Source organism: Cervus elaphus, chromosome 19 (assembly GCF_910594005.1).
Source record: "Cervus elaphus chromosome 19, mCerEla1.1, whole genome shotgun sequence".
Lineage (NCBI taxonomy): Eukaryota > Metazoa > Chordata > Mammalia > Artiodactyla > Cervidae > Cervus > Cervus elaphus.
Genome location: NC_057833.1, coordinates 37,078,142 through 37,095,021, shown reverse-complemented (window position 1 = coordinate 37,095,021; position 16,880 = coordinate 37,078,142). Strand labels below are relative to the sequence as shown.

The following is a 16,880-nucleotide window of genomic DNA, read 5'->3' as shown; positions in this document are numbered from 1 at the left end:
TCAATAACTTCAGCCACTCTTCTGGTTTTATCTCCTATGTCCTTGCTGATAACCTTCAAATATACACCGCCAGCCCTTATTCCTTTCATAATCTGCAGGCTGAATTCTCACCAGGCTCTAGGCATCCATGGACGTCCTGCAATCACTTTGAACTTCGTATGTGCAAAACCTAGCCCAGTTCTCTCACTTCAAATATGCTCCAAACCCTTACATTTTCCAACTAACAGAACCATGACCTTTAAGTCAACCAGTTTATAAATCTTCATCATCTTCAATGCTTTCATCCATACATTCAAATAGTTAATTTTGTTAATTCCATATCCATGCTCCGATATATCCACGGCTTTTACCTGATGGAGCCCTTCATCACCTCATTTGCACTATAACTTAGCTTTTGACTTAGAAATCTTGGCTTCCTCATTCCCTTTTTTACTGCCACTACAGTTCTCTTACGATTTCCCTGGTGTTTAAGTGGTAAAGAATTCTCCTGCCAATGCAGGAGACATGGGTTTGACTGGAGGTCAGGAAGAGCCCCTGGAGAAGGAAATGGCAACCCACTCCAGTATTCTTGCCTGGGAAATCCCAGAGGAGCCTGGCGGGCAACCGTCCATGAGGTTGCTAAAGAGTCAGACACGACTGAGTGGCTAAACAACAGTAATTCTCTTAAGCACAGTCCAAACGTGAGTCCCATCCATGAACATTATCAAAGACTTCTAATTTTTACAAACAGAATGTCAATAAACCTCTGACCCTAAGTAAACACAGTAAACATTCTGGGGCAGCTTTCCACCCTTGGTGCTTTCCACTAGATTATTTCCCAAGGTTACTAGTCAGGCACTTTCATATTCATGTTCTCCTCAACCCAGAAGCTCTTTTCCTTGCTTTTGTCTTTCAAATTCCTACTTGTTATTCCAGTCATGATTACTTCCAAGTTTGCATCTTCTACAAAAGAAACTCAGTTACAGATTGTTCCCCAATTGTCCACAATCCTTGGTCACTCTCACTGTATCTCTACTACAGTATTTGACTCTACCTGCATTGGAAGGTTTTTTTTTTTTTTTTTTTAACGTATCTATCTCCTTCAAGCAACTTAGCTCTTTGGATGAGGGCTATGTTTTAGCCATCTGTGTGTAACCCACAGGAACTAGCTCACTGTTGTGAAATTACCAAATCCTCAAAATTCTTAAGCACACTGTCAAAACTGGAAGGAAGCTCTGCTTACTACTATACCACCAATGCACAATGTCAAAATTAATTCTGACAGCAGATGGTAGTTATGAGACTATTACTGAGAAATTTATCCTCGTTGGAATTCAAAGAACTGGCTTCCCGAGACATATCACCTGAAAATCACTGTAGTGATTTGGGGAAACATTCTTCTTATTTTTACCATAATCTTTCATGTAGTGTCTGCAAAAATTATTTTCATAACAGAAAATTGAAAAAGAAAAATACCATAAATGCAACAAATCTAGCAGTCAAATTGAACACTTACTGACAGCACAAAAACCAAAACTAAATGCTTAGTTGAACTACATAAAGAAAAGTCAACTGTTTATGGAAGTTATAAGAACAAATACTCTATGGGGAATTACGGTAAAGGTGTTTAGAGGGCTGTGTGGGCCAAGGAATTCAAGATATGTGTTAGTGAGTTAAAAAGGTAAAACAATCTAAAAATCACCTATCCAGTGATTCTCTGAACTTTGGGAGGGCTGTTTTGAAAACATTAAGGAATAGGAACATGAATAATTCTATTCAAAAGTGGGCAAAAGATCTGGACAGACATTTCGCCACAGAAAATATAGAAAATGGCCAATTAAGTACAAGAAAAAAATGCTCAACATCACCAATCACTACACAAATGCAAGTCAAAACCACGAGGAGATGCTATCTCACACCCAATAGGGTGGCTACTAACAAGAAAACAGAAAATAACAAGTGTTAGTTAATATGTGGAGAACTTGAAACTCTTGTGCATTGCTGGTGAGAGTGTAAAATGATATTGCCATTATGGAAAATGGCATGGTGGTTCCTCAAAAAATTAAAAACAGAACCACCAGTTAGCTTCAGTTCAGTTCAGTTGCTCAGTCGTGTCCAACTCTTTGCGACCCCATGAATTGCAGTACGCCAGGCCTCCCTGTCCATCACCAACTCCCAGAGTTTACTCAAACTCATGCCCATCGAGTCAGTGATGCCATCCAGCCATCTCATCCTCTGTCGTCCCCTTCTCCTCCTGCCCCCAATCCCTCCCAGCATCAGGGTCTTTTCCAATGAGTCAACTTTTCACATGAGGTGGCCAAAGCATTGGAGTTTCACCATTTAGCTTAGCAATCCACATATCCAGCAATATATATCCAGAAGTGAAAGCAAGGACTCAAAGAGATATCTGTATATGCATGTTCAGAGCAGCACTGTTCACAACAGTCAAAAGGTAGAGGCAATCCAAGTGCCCGTTGATAAATGAATGGGAAAACAAAACGTAGCATATACATAAAACAAGAGTATTACTCAGCCTTAGAAATGAGTGAAATTCTGCATGTGCTACAACATAGATAAATCTTCAAGACATTATGCTAAGTGTAATAAGCTAGACACAAAAGGACAATTACTACTTGATCTACTTATATGAGATACCTATCCCAGAGTAATCCAATTCATCAAGTCAGAAAGCAGAATGGTGGTTACCAGGGGCTGAGTGGGGAGGAGGGAATAAGGAGTAACTGATGGGCACGGAATTTCAGTTTGGCAAGGTAGGTTCTAGAGATGGATGCTGGTGACGATTGTACAGCAATGTGAATGTACTTATTGCCAATGAACTGTACACTTAAAAATGGTTAAAACAGTGAATTTTATGAGGCACTTATTTTACCACACTTTTACAAAACAAATAATTTTTTAGTATCAAGGAATATAATAAAAATTACATATCTATCTGTGACAAAGTCATTCAAGATTCTAAACTTCAAGTTTTACTGCTTTCTGCTAAAATCATGTAAGTTCAAAACAAAACACTGGCTATTACTTACTGATTAGAAGCGTTGCTTTGTTGTTGTTCAGCACATTACAGTAATTTTTAAAATGTTAGTTATGTATCTCATTTATAATAATCAAAACATGAGAACAAAAGTATAGCCAAAAATTAATTAATACCAGTGAAGAATATCTAATTTTCTGTATAATGAAATGACCTCTAGTACTGACAATTAGCATCACAAAACCACAATGGTTTATATTTACTTCCCATTATGAGCTTTAAAAACAAGTCAAAATTTGGATCAATGATAAACAGTAATATATAGATCAATGTAATTATTACTTAATAAATGTAGTTTTTCATTTAATACATTTTAAAACATGGGGTCCATAGAAAAAAAATTGCAAACTACACTCAAGAACTTACTTTCATCTTGATGTGTTATCTCTTGAAGTTTGCTTTGTAGTCTCTAGGAGGTAAAAGGAACACTTTATATTTCTAATCCACCAACACCTGAATTAACATATTTTAAAGGTAAAACCCGAGAAACAACAAGGTTTTTAAGAATGATCTCTGTCGTTCAGAGGAGAACATCTGTGTATAGAGAAAGCATAGCTAGTAGTACTGGAAGTGACCCAAAATATCAAATATCACTTATTCTGACCCACTTTTGCTTCTGTTGTACCACCACATAGTCATCACTGACACTCTTTAGGCATAGTAATGGGGATTAATCCATGCTTTGGATAAGGGAATAAAATTCACACTCAATTATGAGAAAAAAGGATGGGTGCAAATAAAAAAGGACACGACAAATCTATCACCACGGCACAGGACAGCCTTGGGTGTGACATCTTCTATATACGCAGTTGTAGCATCCACTACTCCACTGAATTCTAGATCCTCAGACACCCTTAACTGATATTCCAAAGACTTTTTAATATAGACTGAAGCCAACCTTAATATATCCCTTCTACCCCAAATTTGCTCCTTTCCTTGAGGTCCTTTATAGGCTAATGTTAAGCTAAAAATCAGAATCATCGTTAACTGCTCCCTCTCATTCACTCCATACCACATTCAAATGATCAATAAGTTCTTAAATCCACCTTCTTTTTTCACTTCACCAGCACCGTCACACCCACTCAAGCCCTCCTGATTCACTGCCGCAATAGCCTCCCAAGTGCTCTCTGCTTCCAGTTTTAAGTCCTCCTTCTCTGCATCCCACAGATCCTCCTACAGTCAACAGAGCAGTCTTTATGAAACAACATCACATCAGTTTCTTGTTTAAAAACCTTTAGTTGATCCTGGGTGAAAACACAATCAGTCCTAATTCTTTAGTATGTCCTATAAAATCTTTCCAAATCTGGATCAAGTCTTCGTTTCCAGCCCGACCTGCCTATTTATACACTGATAGCTGAGCCCTAGTAAAGCTACTGGCTCATCTCCTAGCAGTTTGTATTCCTCTGTATTTTACAAACGATCATCTTTTTCCCTGCAAAGATCTCCCACTTCTCCACTTCCTATCCATGCCAAGAATATTTACTTATCCTTTAAAATTGGGTTCATGGTATCATCAACAAATAAATTGCAAGGAAAAAAGAGATGAAAGAGTAACCTAGAGATTAAAAGGGATTAAGAGCCTATACAAATTCTCTGTGGAATATTGTTCCTGGCCTGTTTCACAATTACATGGCTAGAAAAAAACTAGAAGCTAATGTGAACTATTTTTTAAAATATAAATAGGACATCCCTAATCTATTCCTAGCTAGATGACAGTGTTTAAAAAAATGGATATATAATCACACACATTAGGATGGCTATTACCAAGAAAATAAAAAATAACAAGTGTTGGTGAAGAGAAATGGAAACTTTGGTGCACTGCTGGTGAGACTGTAAAATGGTATAGTCGCTATAGAAAAACAGTATGGCAGTTCTTTAAAAATTAAAAATAGAATTGCCATTTGATTCAGCAATCCCACTTCTGGTATATATTTAGCAATCCCACTGAAAGCAAGGACTCAAGAAGATATTAGTACACCCAAGTTTATAGCAGCAATATTCACAACAATCAAAATGTGGAAGCAACCCAAGTGTCCACTGTTGAATGAATGGAAAAACAAAATGCAGTATATATATAATGGAATATTATTCAGCCTTTAAAGATGAATGAAATTCTGACATGTGCTACAATATGAATAAATCTTGAAGACACTATGCAAACTGTAATAAGCTAGACACAAAAGGACAAATACTATTTTATTCCTTTTATGTGAGTACCTAGTGATCAAATTCCCAGAATCTGAAGTAGAATGGTGGTTGCCAGGGGCTAGCAGACAGGGAAGAGTAACTGGTCTAATGAGTTTGGGAAGCTGAAAAAGAGATGGATGGTGGCGAGATTACATAGCAATGTGCATATAATTAATGCCGCTGAAATGGTAAATTTTATTTTATAACAATTAAAATAATTTTTTTACAAAACTGATATAACACCAACTGCTGTTGGAATGTAGAGCAATCAGAACTCTCATACATTATTGGTGGAACATAAAATGCTACAGCCATTTTGGAAAGAGGTCTGCTAATTTCTTATAAAACTAAACCTCTAGCTATCCTGTGAGGCACCAATTCCATTCCCCGGTACTGACCCCAGGGAAAGGAAAACATTTTTGTAGCAGTCATAGCAACTTTAATCATAATAGCAAAACACTAGAGATAGCTCAGGTGTCAATTAACAGGAGAATGGATAAACTGTGATGTAGTCATACAATTAAATACTACTCAACAATAAAAGGAATGGATACATGCAATAACAGAGAGAAATCTTAAAAACATTATGCCAAATGGAAGAAGAATTATACAAGAGTATCTATGGGATGATTCCATTAGTATGAATGAACAAAAAGGGCAAAACTAATCCACAGAGAAAAAAATTCAAATTGTTCTGAGGGGACAGAAGTGGGAACTGACTGTGAAGGAACTTTCTGGGCTGAAGGTAACGTTCTGTTACCTTGTTATGCACTGGAGTTAAACAAGTGCATGCACTGGTTAGGACTCATTAAATGATACATTTAAAACTGGAGGATTTTGTTGGATGTAAATTTTACCTTAAAAAAATACAAAGAAAGATTGACTCAAGTTAAAGACATGCATGATAAAAATATCTAGGGATAAAATGTACTGCTGTCTGCAACTTACTCTGAAACATAAGAAATTGATTGATGAAAACTTACACAGTGTTATATGTCAATTTTATCTCAAGAAAAAAAATAAATTGATAAATGGATAGAGGGCTAGACAGAAATATGACAAAGCAAACAGAGTAAAATGTTACCTGTAGCATTATTAAGAAGGCACCATGAATATCTCCTTTCTTTTCTAATAGATAAGCAGTGACTTCACAAAGTTGATACTTCTGGGTAATCTAGCAAAGAAAAAAAGATAAAGCTTTTGTTGAAAAATCTTGTTTGTGGAGTCAAAAGATCCTATTAAGGATGAAAAAGTTCCATAATAAACAATGAATTTATACGCTAAACAGTTTATTACTGATACTCTACAGCATAACATGCAAATATTTGTTTTTCTAGTCTTAGAGTGGCCCATTTGGGACTACAAGGGAACCAAAATCATTCATTCTCTTTTCACTTATTTAAAAAGTTGTTATGCAGACTTTACCATTTTTCTTAAGGCGGGAGCGGAGCGCTGGGGTTAACTGTTGCTTGAGAAAGGAGGCTGCAGTTACTGAGAGAACAGAGTAACGACACCTGGAAGGAAGTTGTCATCACTCAGACTATCTTCTGGAAGTCTGCTGGTCTGAGGTCCTAAGATGGTGGAGGAATAGGACAGGGAGACCACTTTCTCCCCCCACAAATTCATCAAAAGAACATTTGAACGCTGAGTAAATTCCACAAAACAACTTCTGAATGCTGGCAGAGGACACGAGGCACCCAGAAAAGCAGCCCATTGTCTTCGAAAGGAGATGGAGAAGTCTTGAGACTACTGTAAGAATAAGACTGAAAACCAGAGCCATGAGGCTTAAGTCCAAATCCTGAGAACACCAGAGAACTCCTGACTTCAGGGAACATTAATCGACAGGAGCTCATCAAATGCCTCCATACCTACACTGAAACCAAGCACCACCCAAAGGCCAACAAGTTCCAGAGCAAGACATACCACGCAAATTCTCCAGCAACACAGGAACATACAGCCCTGAGCTTCAATATACAGGCTGCCCAAAGTCACACCAAATCCACTGACATCTCAAAACTCATTACTGGACACTTCATTGCACTCCAGAGAGAACTGCAGCTCCACCCACCAGAACACCGACACAAGCTTCCCTAACCAGGAAACCTTGACAAGCCACCCGTCCAACCCCACCCACAGCGAGGAACCTCCACAATAAAGAGGAACCACAAACTGCCAGAATACGGAAAGGTCACACAAACACAGCAATCTAAACAAGATGAAAAGGCAGAGAACTACTCAGCAGGTAAAGGAACAGGATGAATGCCCACCAAACCAAACCAAAGAGGAAGAGAGAGGGAATCTACCTGATAAAGAATTCCAAATAATGATAGTGAAAATGATCCAAAATCTTGAAAACAAAATGGAGTTACAGATAAATAGCCTGGAGACAAGGATTGAGAAGATGCAAGAAAGGTTTAACAAGGACCTAGAAGAAATAAAAAAGTCAATATATAATGAATAATGCAATAAATGAGATCAAAACACTCTGGAGGGAACCAACAGTAGAATAACAGAGGCAGAAGATAGAATAAGTGAGGTAGAAGATAGAATGGTAGAAATAAATGAAACAGAAAAAAAGAAAACGCATTAAAAGAAATGAGGACAATCTCAGAGACCTCTGGGACAATGTTAAATGCCCCAACATTGGAATCATAGAAGCCCCAGAAGAAGACAAAAAGAAAGACCATGAGAAAATACTTGAGGAGATAATAATTGAAAACTTCCCTAAAATGGGGAAGGAAATAATCACCCAAGTCCAAGAAACCCAGAGAGCCCCAAACAGGATAAACCCAAGGTGAAACACCCCAAGACACATATTAATCAAATTAACAAAGATCAAACACAAAGAACAAATGTTAAAAGCAGCAAGGGAAAAACAACAAACAACACACAAGGGGATTCCCATAAGAATAACAGCTGATCTTTAAACAGAAACTTTTCAGGTCAGGAGGGAATGGCAGGACACACTTAAAGTGATGAAAGAAAATAACCTACAGCCCAGATTACTGTACCCAGCAAGGATCTCATTCAGATATGAAGGAGAATTCAAAAGCTTTACAGACAAGCAAAAGCTGAGAGAATTCAGCCACACCAAACCACCTTTCCAACAAATGCTAAAGGATCTTCTCTAGACATGAAACACAGAAAGGGTGTATAAACTCGAACCCAAAACAATAATGTAAATGGCAATGGGATCGTACTTATCAATAATTACCTTACATGTAAATGGGTTGAATGCCCCAACCAAAAGACAAAGACTGGCTGAATGGATACAAAAACAAGACCCCTATATATGTTGTCTACAAGAGACCCACCCCGAAACAAAGAACACATACAGACTGAAAGTGAAGCACTGGAAAAAGATATTCCATGCAAATAGAGACCAAAAGAAAGCAGGAGTGGCAATACTCATACCAGATAAAATAGATTTTAAAACAAAGGCTGTGAAAAGAGACAAAGAAGGACACTACATAATGATCAAAGGATCAATCCAAGAAGAAGAAATAACAATTATAAATATATATGCACCCAACATAGAACCGCAATATGTAAGACAAATGCTAACAAGTATGAAAGGGGAAATTAACAATAACACAATAATAGTGGGAGACTTTAAGACCCTACTCATACCTGTGGATAGATCAACTAAACAGAAAATTAACAAGGAAACACAAACTTTAAATGATACAAAAGACCAGTTAGACTTAATTGATATCTATAGGACATTTCACCCCAAAACAATGGATTTCACCTTTTTCTCAAGTGCACATGGAACCTTCTCCAGGAGAGATCATATCCTAGGCCATAAATCTAGCCTTGGTAAATTCAAAAAAACTGAAATCATTCCAAGCATCTTTTCTGACCACAATGCAGTAAGATTAGATCTCAATTACAGGAGAAAAACTATTAAAAATTCCAACATATGGAGGCTGAACAATACGCTGCTGAATAACCAACAAATCACAGGAGAAACAGAAAAAGAAATCAACATATGCATAGAAACAAATGAAAATGAAAACACAACAACCCAAAACCTGTGGGACAGTGTAAAAGCAGTGCTAAGGCGAAGGTTCATAGCAATACAGGCTTACCTCAAGAAACAAGAAAAAAGTCAAATAAACTAACTCTAAATACCAGACCATCTGACCTGCCTCTTGAGAAACCTGTATGCAGGTCAGGAAGCAACAGTTAGAACCGGACATGGAACAACACACTGGTTCCAAATAGGAAAAGGAATACGTCAAGGCTCTATACTGTCACCCTGCTCATTTAACTTATATGCAGAGTACATCATGAGAAACGCTGGGCTGGAAGAAGCACAAGCTGGAATCAAGATTGCCAGGAGAAATAGCAATAACCTCAGATATGCAGATGACACTACTCTTTACAGCAGAACGTGAAGAGGAACTAGAAAGCCTCTTGATGAAAGTGAAAGAGGAGAGTGAAAAAGTTGGCTTAAAGTTCAACATTCAGAAAACTAAGATCATGGCATCTGGTCCCATCACTTTATGGGAAATAGATGGGGAAACAGTGGAAACAGTGGCAAACTTTATTTTGGGGGGCTCCAAAATCACTGCAGATGGTGACTGCAGCCATGAAATTAAAAGATGCTTACTCCTTGGAAGGAAAGTTATGACCACCCTAGATAGCATATTAAAAAGCAGAGACATTACTTTGCCAACAAAGGTCCATCTAGTCAAGGCTATGGCTTTTCCAGTGGTCATGTATGGATGTGAGAGTTGGACTGTGAAGAAAGCTGAGTGCCGAAGAATTGATGCTTTTGAACTGTGGTGTTGGAGAAGACTCTTGAGAGTCCCTTGGACTGCAAGGAGATCCAACCAGTCCATCCTAAAGGAGATCAGTCCTAGGTGTTCATTGGAAGGACTGATGCTGAAGCTGAAACTACAGTACTCCGGCCACCTCATGTGAAGAGTTGAATCACTGGAAGAGGCCCTGATGCTGGGAGGGATCGGGGGCAGGAGGAGAAGGGGACGACAGAGGATGAGATGGCTTGATGGCACGACTGACTCGATGGACATGAGTTTGAGTAAACTCTGGGAGTTGGTGATGGATAGGGAGGCCTGGTGTGCTGCGATTCACGGGGTCGCAAAGAGTCGGACACAACTGAGCGACTGAACTGAACACCTAAATCAACTAGAAAAAGAAGAAATGAAGAACCCCAGGGTCAGCAGAAGGAAAGAAATCTTAAAAATGAGGGCAGAAATACCTCAGATTGGGAGAAAATAATAGCAAACGAAGCAACAAAGGATTAATCTCAAAAATATACAAGCAACTCCTACAGCTCAATTCCAGAAAAATAAATGACCCAATCAAAAAATGGGCCAAAGAACAAAACAGACATTTCTCCAAAGAGGACATACAGATGGCTAACAAACACATGAAAAGATGCTCAGCATCTCTCATTATCAGAGAAATGCAAATCAAAACCACAATGAGGTACCATTACACGCCAGTCAGGATGGCTGCTATCCAAAAGTCTACAAGCAATAAATGCTGGAGAGGGTGTGGAGAAAAGGGAACCCTCTTACACTGTTGGTGGGAATGCAAACTAGTACAGCCGTTATGGAGAACAGTGTGGAGATTTCTTAAAAAACTGGAAATAGAACTGCCATATGACCCAGCAATCCCACTGCTGGGCATACACACCGAGGAAACCAGAACTGAAAGGGACACGTGTACCCCAATGTTCATCGCAGCACTGTTTATAATAGCCAGGAAATGGAAGCAACCTAGATATCTATCAGCAGACAAATGGATAAAAAAGCTGTGGTATATATATATATATATATATACACACACAATGGAGTATTACTCAGCCATTAAAAAGAATTCATTTGAATCAGTTCTAATGAGGTGGATGAAACCGGAGCCTATTATACAGAGTGAAGTAAGTCAGAAAGAAAAACACCAACACAGTATAATAACGCATATATATGGAATTTAAAAAGATGGTAACGATAACCCTGTATGCGAGACAGCAGAAGAGACACAGATGTATAGAAGAGTCTTTTGGACTCTGTGGGAGAGGGCGAGGGTGGGATGATTTGGGAGAATGGCATTGGAAGATATATATTATGATATGTGAAATGAATTGCCAGTCCAGGTTCCATGCATGATACAGGGTGCTTGCGGCTGGTGCACTGGGATGACCCAGAGGGATGGGATGGGGAGGGAGGTGGGAGGAGGGTTCAGGATGGGGAACACATGTACACCTGTGGCGGATTCAAGTCAATGTATGGCAAAACCAATACAATATTGTAAAGTAATTAGCCTCCAATTAAAATAAATAAATCTATGTTAAAAAAAGTTGTTATGCACCTGAATTATGTATATCCACTGAACAAAAACTCACATGTATACATAAATAGTAATAATATACACCAGAAATTGATTAGTGTAATTATTCATAAAATATTTAGAACAACATGACAATGAAAACACTAAAAATTAGCTTGTGGGATCTTAATAAAAATTAATAAACCAAGAGTTTCTAATAAGTAAAAAAGAAATCTCAGTTAAACTAAGAAAAAAGAAAATAAATACAGAAAAGAATGTCATAAAAAGAAACAGCAGTGAGGTTTAAAAAATCCTACATTAGTCTTTGAAAAGAGTAATAAATTAGAATTAAACTTTCTCAGGAGGAAGAAAAAAGAAAGGCAGAAATAACATATTAACAGGTGAACAGATCAAAGGGGGAAGATGTAATCATCTTAATAAATGCAGAAAAAGTAATAAAATGCAGCACCCATTTTTGACAAAAATAAAAACAATACAAAACACTGTAACCCAAACTGGTAACTGAACTTTCTTAGTTTAATAAAAATCACCTATTAGAATCCTAAAATAAACACCATATTTAATATAAAATGTTAGACACATCCTCTTTTATTATTTATCTTTTTTAGTTCTACCAGTTTATTGCTACCAACCCATCTCCCTCCACCCTCATGCACACATGCTCAGTCATGTAACCCCATGGACTGCAGCCCGCCAGGCTCCTCTGTCCATGGACTTTTCCAGGCAAGAATACTGGAGTAGGTTGCCATTTCCTTGTCCAACTTCCCCTTTTAAATCAGAAATAAGGAGAGAATGCATATTATCACTGCTTCTGTTCAGTAATATTCCTGAGTTCCCAGACATCGGATGAGGGAATGAAAAAAAAATACAAGATTGGAAAACAATGCACAAAAATTAACAGCACATACCAGCAGTAATCTATTTTTAAAAAGTCATTTCAAAAAATTTCCTTTTAGAAATTTCATTTCCAATGAGCCCAAGTGGCCATGGAGGGAGTGGAGCCACCTCACGCCATGGCCCTGCATCTAGACAGAGCAGCAGAGAGGCAGGGATTAGAGCAGCCTGTACCTGGGAGGGAGCAGCAGCTGCCTGGACTTTGACCCTGCCTCCAGCCCTGTCAGTATCTGCCACTGCCTGCACACACGTAAGTGCAAGCATCAGGAAAGACTGGAACCAGCTCAGGCCCTCAGCCTGCCTCTAACTAGCGTGGAGACTGCCACTGCTGATACAACTGCACAAAGGGAGAAATGGAACCAGCTGATTAGTGTGGCTTCAGCCACTCTGGCCCTGACCCTGCCTCTACCAATGTGTGGACACCAGGAGAAAAAGGGGAACAAACTGGATTTCCCTAGTAGTCCAGTGGTTAAGAATCCATCAGCCAATGCAGGGGACACAGGTTCAATCCCTGGTCTGGAAAGATCCCACATGCTGCAAATCAACTAAGCCAGTGTGCCGCAACTACTAATCCTGTACTCTACAGCCCACAGGCAGCAACTTCTGAGCCTGTGTGCTACACCTACTGAAACCTGGGGGCCTAGAGCTCGCGCTCTGCAAGAAGAAAAGCCACTGCAATGAGAAGCTCATGTACCTCAAGGAAGAACAGCCCCCGTTCACCACAAGAGTAGCTCGTGCTCACTGCAACTAGAGAAAGCCCACACACAGCAATGAAGACTGAGCACAGCCATAAATAAATAACAATTGCTAACTTAAAAAAAAAAAAAAGTGGAACAATCTTAGAAGTGCAGTCCCAAGCCCTCAGGTCCCAGCCATACCCCTAACCAGGGTGAATATCACCATCACATCGGGAAGAAACCCTGCTCCAGACCCTCAGGCTTTGGCATCACCCCTGACAGGGCAGTGACTCTAGCCCTACATGCCAGCAGTACAGAGCCTGATAGCAGAAAACAGGGAAGGATGCAGCCTATGCTCACTTTAAATTTACCTCTTCCATAGATGCCACTGGGGACAAGCAGACTTCATAGGGATGCTCCCACATATGGACATGCCTTCGAGACTGTTTCACATAATCTCACAGAGAAAAACAGAGAATGTCAAACAAGATATAAAAAAGAGGAATGTGTTTCAGATGAAAGAGAAAAATTCATTAAGGGGATGGGAAACAAAAAGTGATAAATAATTTACCTGAAAAGAGTTCAAAGCATTACTAATAAAATGCTATCTGAACGTGGGAAAATAAGAAGAACACAGGGATAACTGAAACAAAAAGAAAATAGAAAAGAGGATGATCAAAGCTGAAGAATACAACAAGAAGAACTTAAAATACACAAGAAGGAGTTAACAGCAGAACAAAAAACAAGTTAAAACCAACACCAATAAAATACAAAGAACCATAAGAGACCACTACAAACAACTACATACAAATAAAATGGACAACCTAGAAGAAATGGACAAATTCTTAGAAAGATACAAGCTTTTAAGACTGAAAGAGAAAGAAATAGATAATATGAACAGACCAATCACAAGTACCGAAACCAAAATTACGATTTAAAAAACTTCCAACAAACTGAAGTCCAGGTACCAACTGCTCCACAGGTGAATTCTATCAAGCATTTCAGTTCAGTTGCTTAGTCATGTCTGACTCTTTGCAACCCCATGGACTGCAGCATACCAGGCTTCCCCGTCCATAGCGTCCGGACCTTACTCAAACTCATGTCCATCGAGTCAGTGATGCCATCCAATCATCTCATCCTCTGTCATCCCCTTCTCCTCCCACCTTCAATCTTTCCCAGCATCAGGGTCTTTTCCAATGAGTCAGCTCTTCGCATCAGGTGGCCAAAGGATTGGAATTTCAGCTTCAGCATCAGTCCTTCCAATGAATATTCAGGACTGATTTCCTTTAGGATGGTCTGATTTGATCTCCTTGCAGTTCAAGGGACTCTCAAAACTCTTCTCCAACACCACAGTTCAAAAGCATCAATTCTTTAGCACTCAGCTTTCTTTATAGTCCAACTCTCATATCCATATATGACTACTGGAAAAACCATAGTCTTGACTAGACAGACCTATGTTTGCAAAGTAATGTCTCTGTCTTAATGTGCTGTCTAGGTTGGTCACTGCTTTTCTTCCAAGGAGAAAGCATCTTCTAACTTCATGGCTGCAATCACCATCTGCAGTGATTTTGAAGCCCAAGAAAATAGTCTCTTACTGCTTCCATTGTTTCCCTTCTATTTGCCACAAAGTGATGGGACCAGATGCCATGATCTTAGTTTTCTGAATGTTGAGTTTTAAGCCAGCTTTTTCACTCTCCTCTTCCACTTTCATCAAGAGGCTCTTTAGTTCTTCTTCACTTTCTGCTGTAAGGGTGGTGTCATCTTCATATCTAAGGTTATTGATATTTCTCTCAGCAATCTTGATTCCAGCTTGTGCTTTATCCAATCTGGAATTTCGCATGATGCACTCTGCATATAAGTTAAATAAGCAGGGTGACAATATACAGCCTTGATGTACTCCTTTTCCTATTTGGAACCAGTCCTTGTTCCATGTACAGTTCTAACTGTTGCTTCTTGACCTGAATACAGATTTCTCAGGAGGCAGGTCAGGTGGTCTGGTATTCCCATCTCTTTCAGAATTTTCCACAGTCTGTTGTGATCCACACAGTCAAAGTCTTTGGCATAGTCAATAAATCAGAAGTATATGTTTTTCTGGAACTCTCTTGCTTTTTTAGAGAACAGTTAACACCTATCCTTCTGAAACTCTTCCAAAATACTGCGGAGGAAGGAACACTCCCAAGTTCATATTATCAGGCCACTATCACTCTGATACTAAAACCAGACGAAGGCACTACCAAAGAAAATTTACAAGCCAACATCACTAATGAATATAGCCACAAAAACACTCAAGAAAACACTAACCAACTGAAACCAACAATGCATTAAAAGGATTATACTGGGATTTATTCCAGAGATGCAAGGATTCTTTAGTATCCATAAATCAATCCATGTGATACACTACAGTAACAAACTGAAGAATAAAAACCATATGTTCATCTCAACGGATGCAGAAAAGCTTTTGACAAAATTCAAAACCCATTTAAGATAAAAAGAAAAAAAATCTCTCCATAAAGTGGGCATAGAGGGAACTTATCTCAATAAGATAAAGGCCATATATAACAAGTCTATGAGCTTCCCTGGTGGCTCAGATGGTAAAGAATCTGCCTGCAATGCAGGAGACTGGGGTTTGATCCCTGGGTCAGGAAGATCCCCTGGAGAAGGGAATAGCTACCCATTCCAGTATTCTTACCTGAAGAATTCCATGGACAAAGGAGACTGGAGGGCTTTTAGTCCATGGCATTGCAAAAAGTCAGACACTACTGAGCAACCAACACTTTTTTCTTTTCATGACAAGCGCACAGCAAACAATATTCTCAATGGTGAAAAACTGAAGGCATTTCCTCTAAGATCAGGAGTAAGACAAGGATGTCTACTCTGGTCACTATTATTCAACATAGTCTTTGAAGCCTCAGCCACAGCAATTAGAGAAGAAAAGGAAATAAAAGGAATTCAAACTGAAAAAGAAGAAGTAAAACTGTCACTGCTTTCAGATGGTATGATACCATGCATAGAAAATCCTAAAGATGCCTTTAGCTGCCTTTAGTCTTTTAGGATCAGAAAACTACTAGAGCTAATCAATGAATCTGGTAAAGTTGCAGGATACAAAATAAATGCACAGTAATCTCTTGCATTCTTATACAGTAACAATGAAAGATCACAAAGAGAAATTAAGGAAACCATCCCATTTACCTTTGCAACAGAAAGAATAAAATGCCTAAGAATAAACCTACCTAAAGAGGCAGAAGACCCATACTCAGAAAACTATAAGATACTGATGAAAGAAATCAAAGATGACACAAACAGATGGAGTGATATACCTTTTTTTGGATTAGAAGAAGCAATATTGTGAAAATGACTATATTACCCATAGCAATCTGTAGATTCAATGCAATCCCCATCAAATTACCAATGACATTTTCCACAGAATTAGAAGCAAAAATTTTATAATTTATATGGAAACACAAAAGACCTCAAATAGCCAAACCAATCTTAAGAAAAAAGGGGCTGGAAGAATCAGGCTCCCTGACTCAATGCTATGTTACAAAGCTACAGTTACTAAGACAGTATGGCACTGGCACAAAAACAGAGATACAAATCAATGCAACAGGATAGAAAGCCCACAGATAAACCCACACACACATGGTCACCCAATCTATGACAAAGGAGGCAAGAATACACAATGGAGACTAGACAGTCTCTTTAATAAGTGGTGCTGGGAAAACTGGACAGCTACATGTAAAAGAACAAAATCAGAATATTCTCTAACACCA

The 16,880-nt window shown here is 38.7% G+C and overlaps 1 protein-coding gene across 5 annotated transcripts in view; it reads right to left on the bottom strand.

The window, feature by feature from the left end:
• Positions 1–16,880, bottom strand: part of VPS8 (VPS8 subunit of CORVET complex) — a 287,556-nt gene that overhangs the window by 89,521 nt on the left and 181,155 nt on the right. For all 5 annotated transcript variants that reach the window (XM_043874824.1, XM_043874826.1, XM_043874823.1 and 2 more), the window contains 2 exons: positions 6,306–6,395; positions 3,401–3,443 (listed from right to left, as the gene is read on the bottom strand). In XM_043874824.1, the coding sequence (XP_043730759.1) occupies positions 3,401–3,443; positions 6,306–6,395 (133 nt within the window). The remainder of the gene's footprint in view (positions 1–3,400; positions 3,444–6,305; positions 6,396–16,880) is intronic.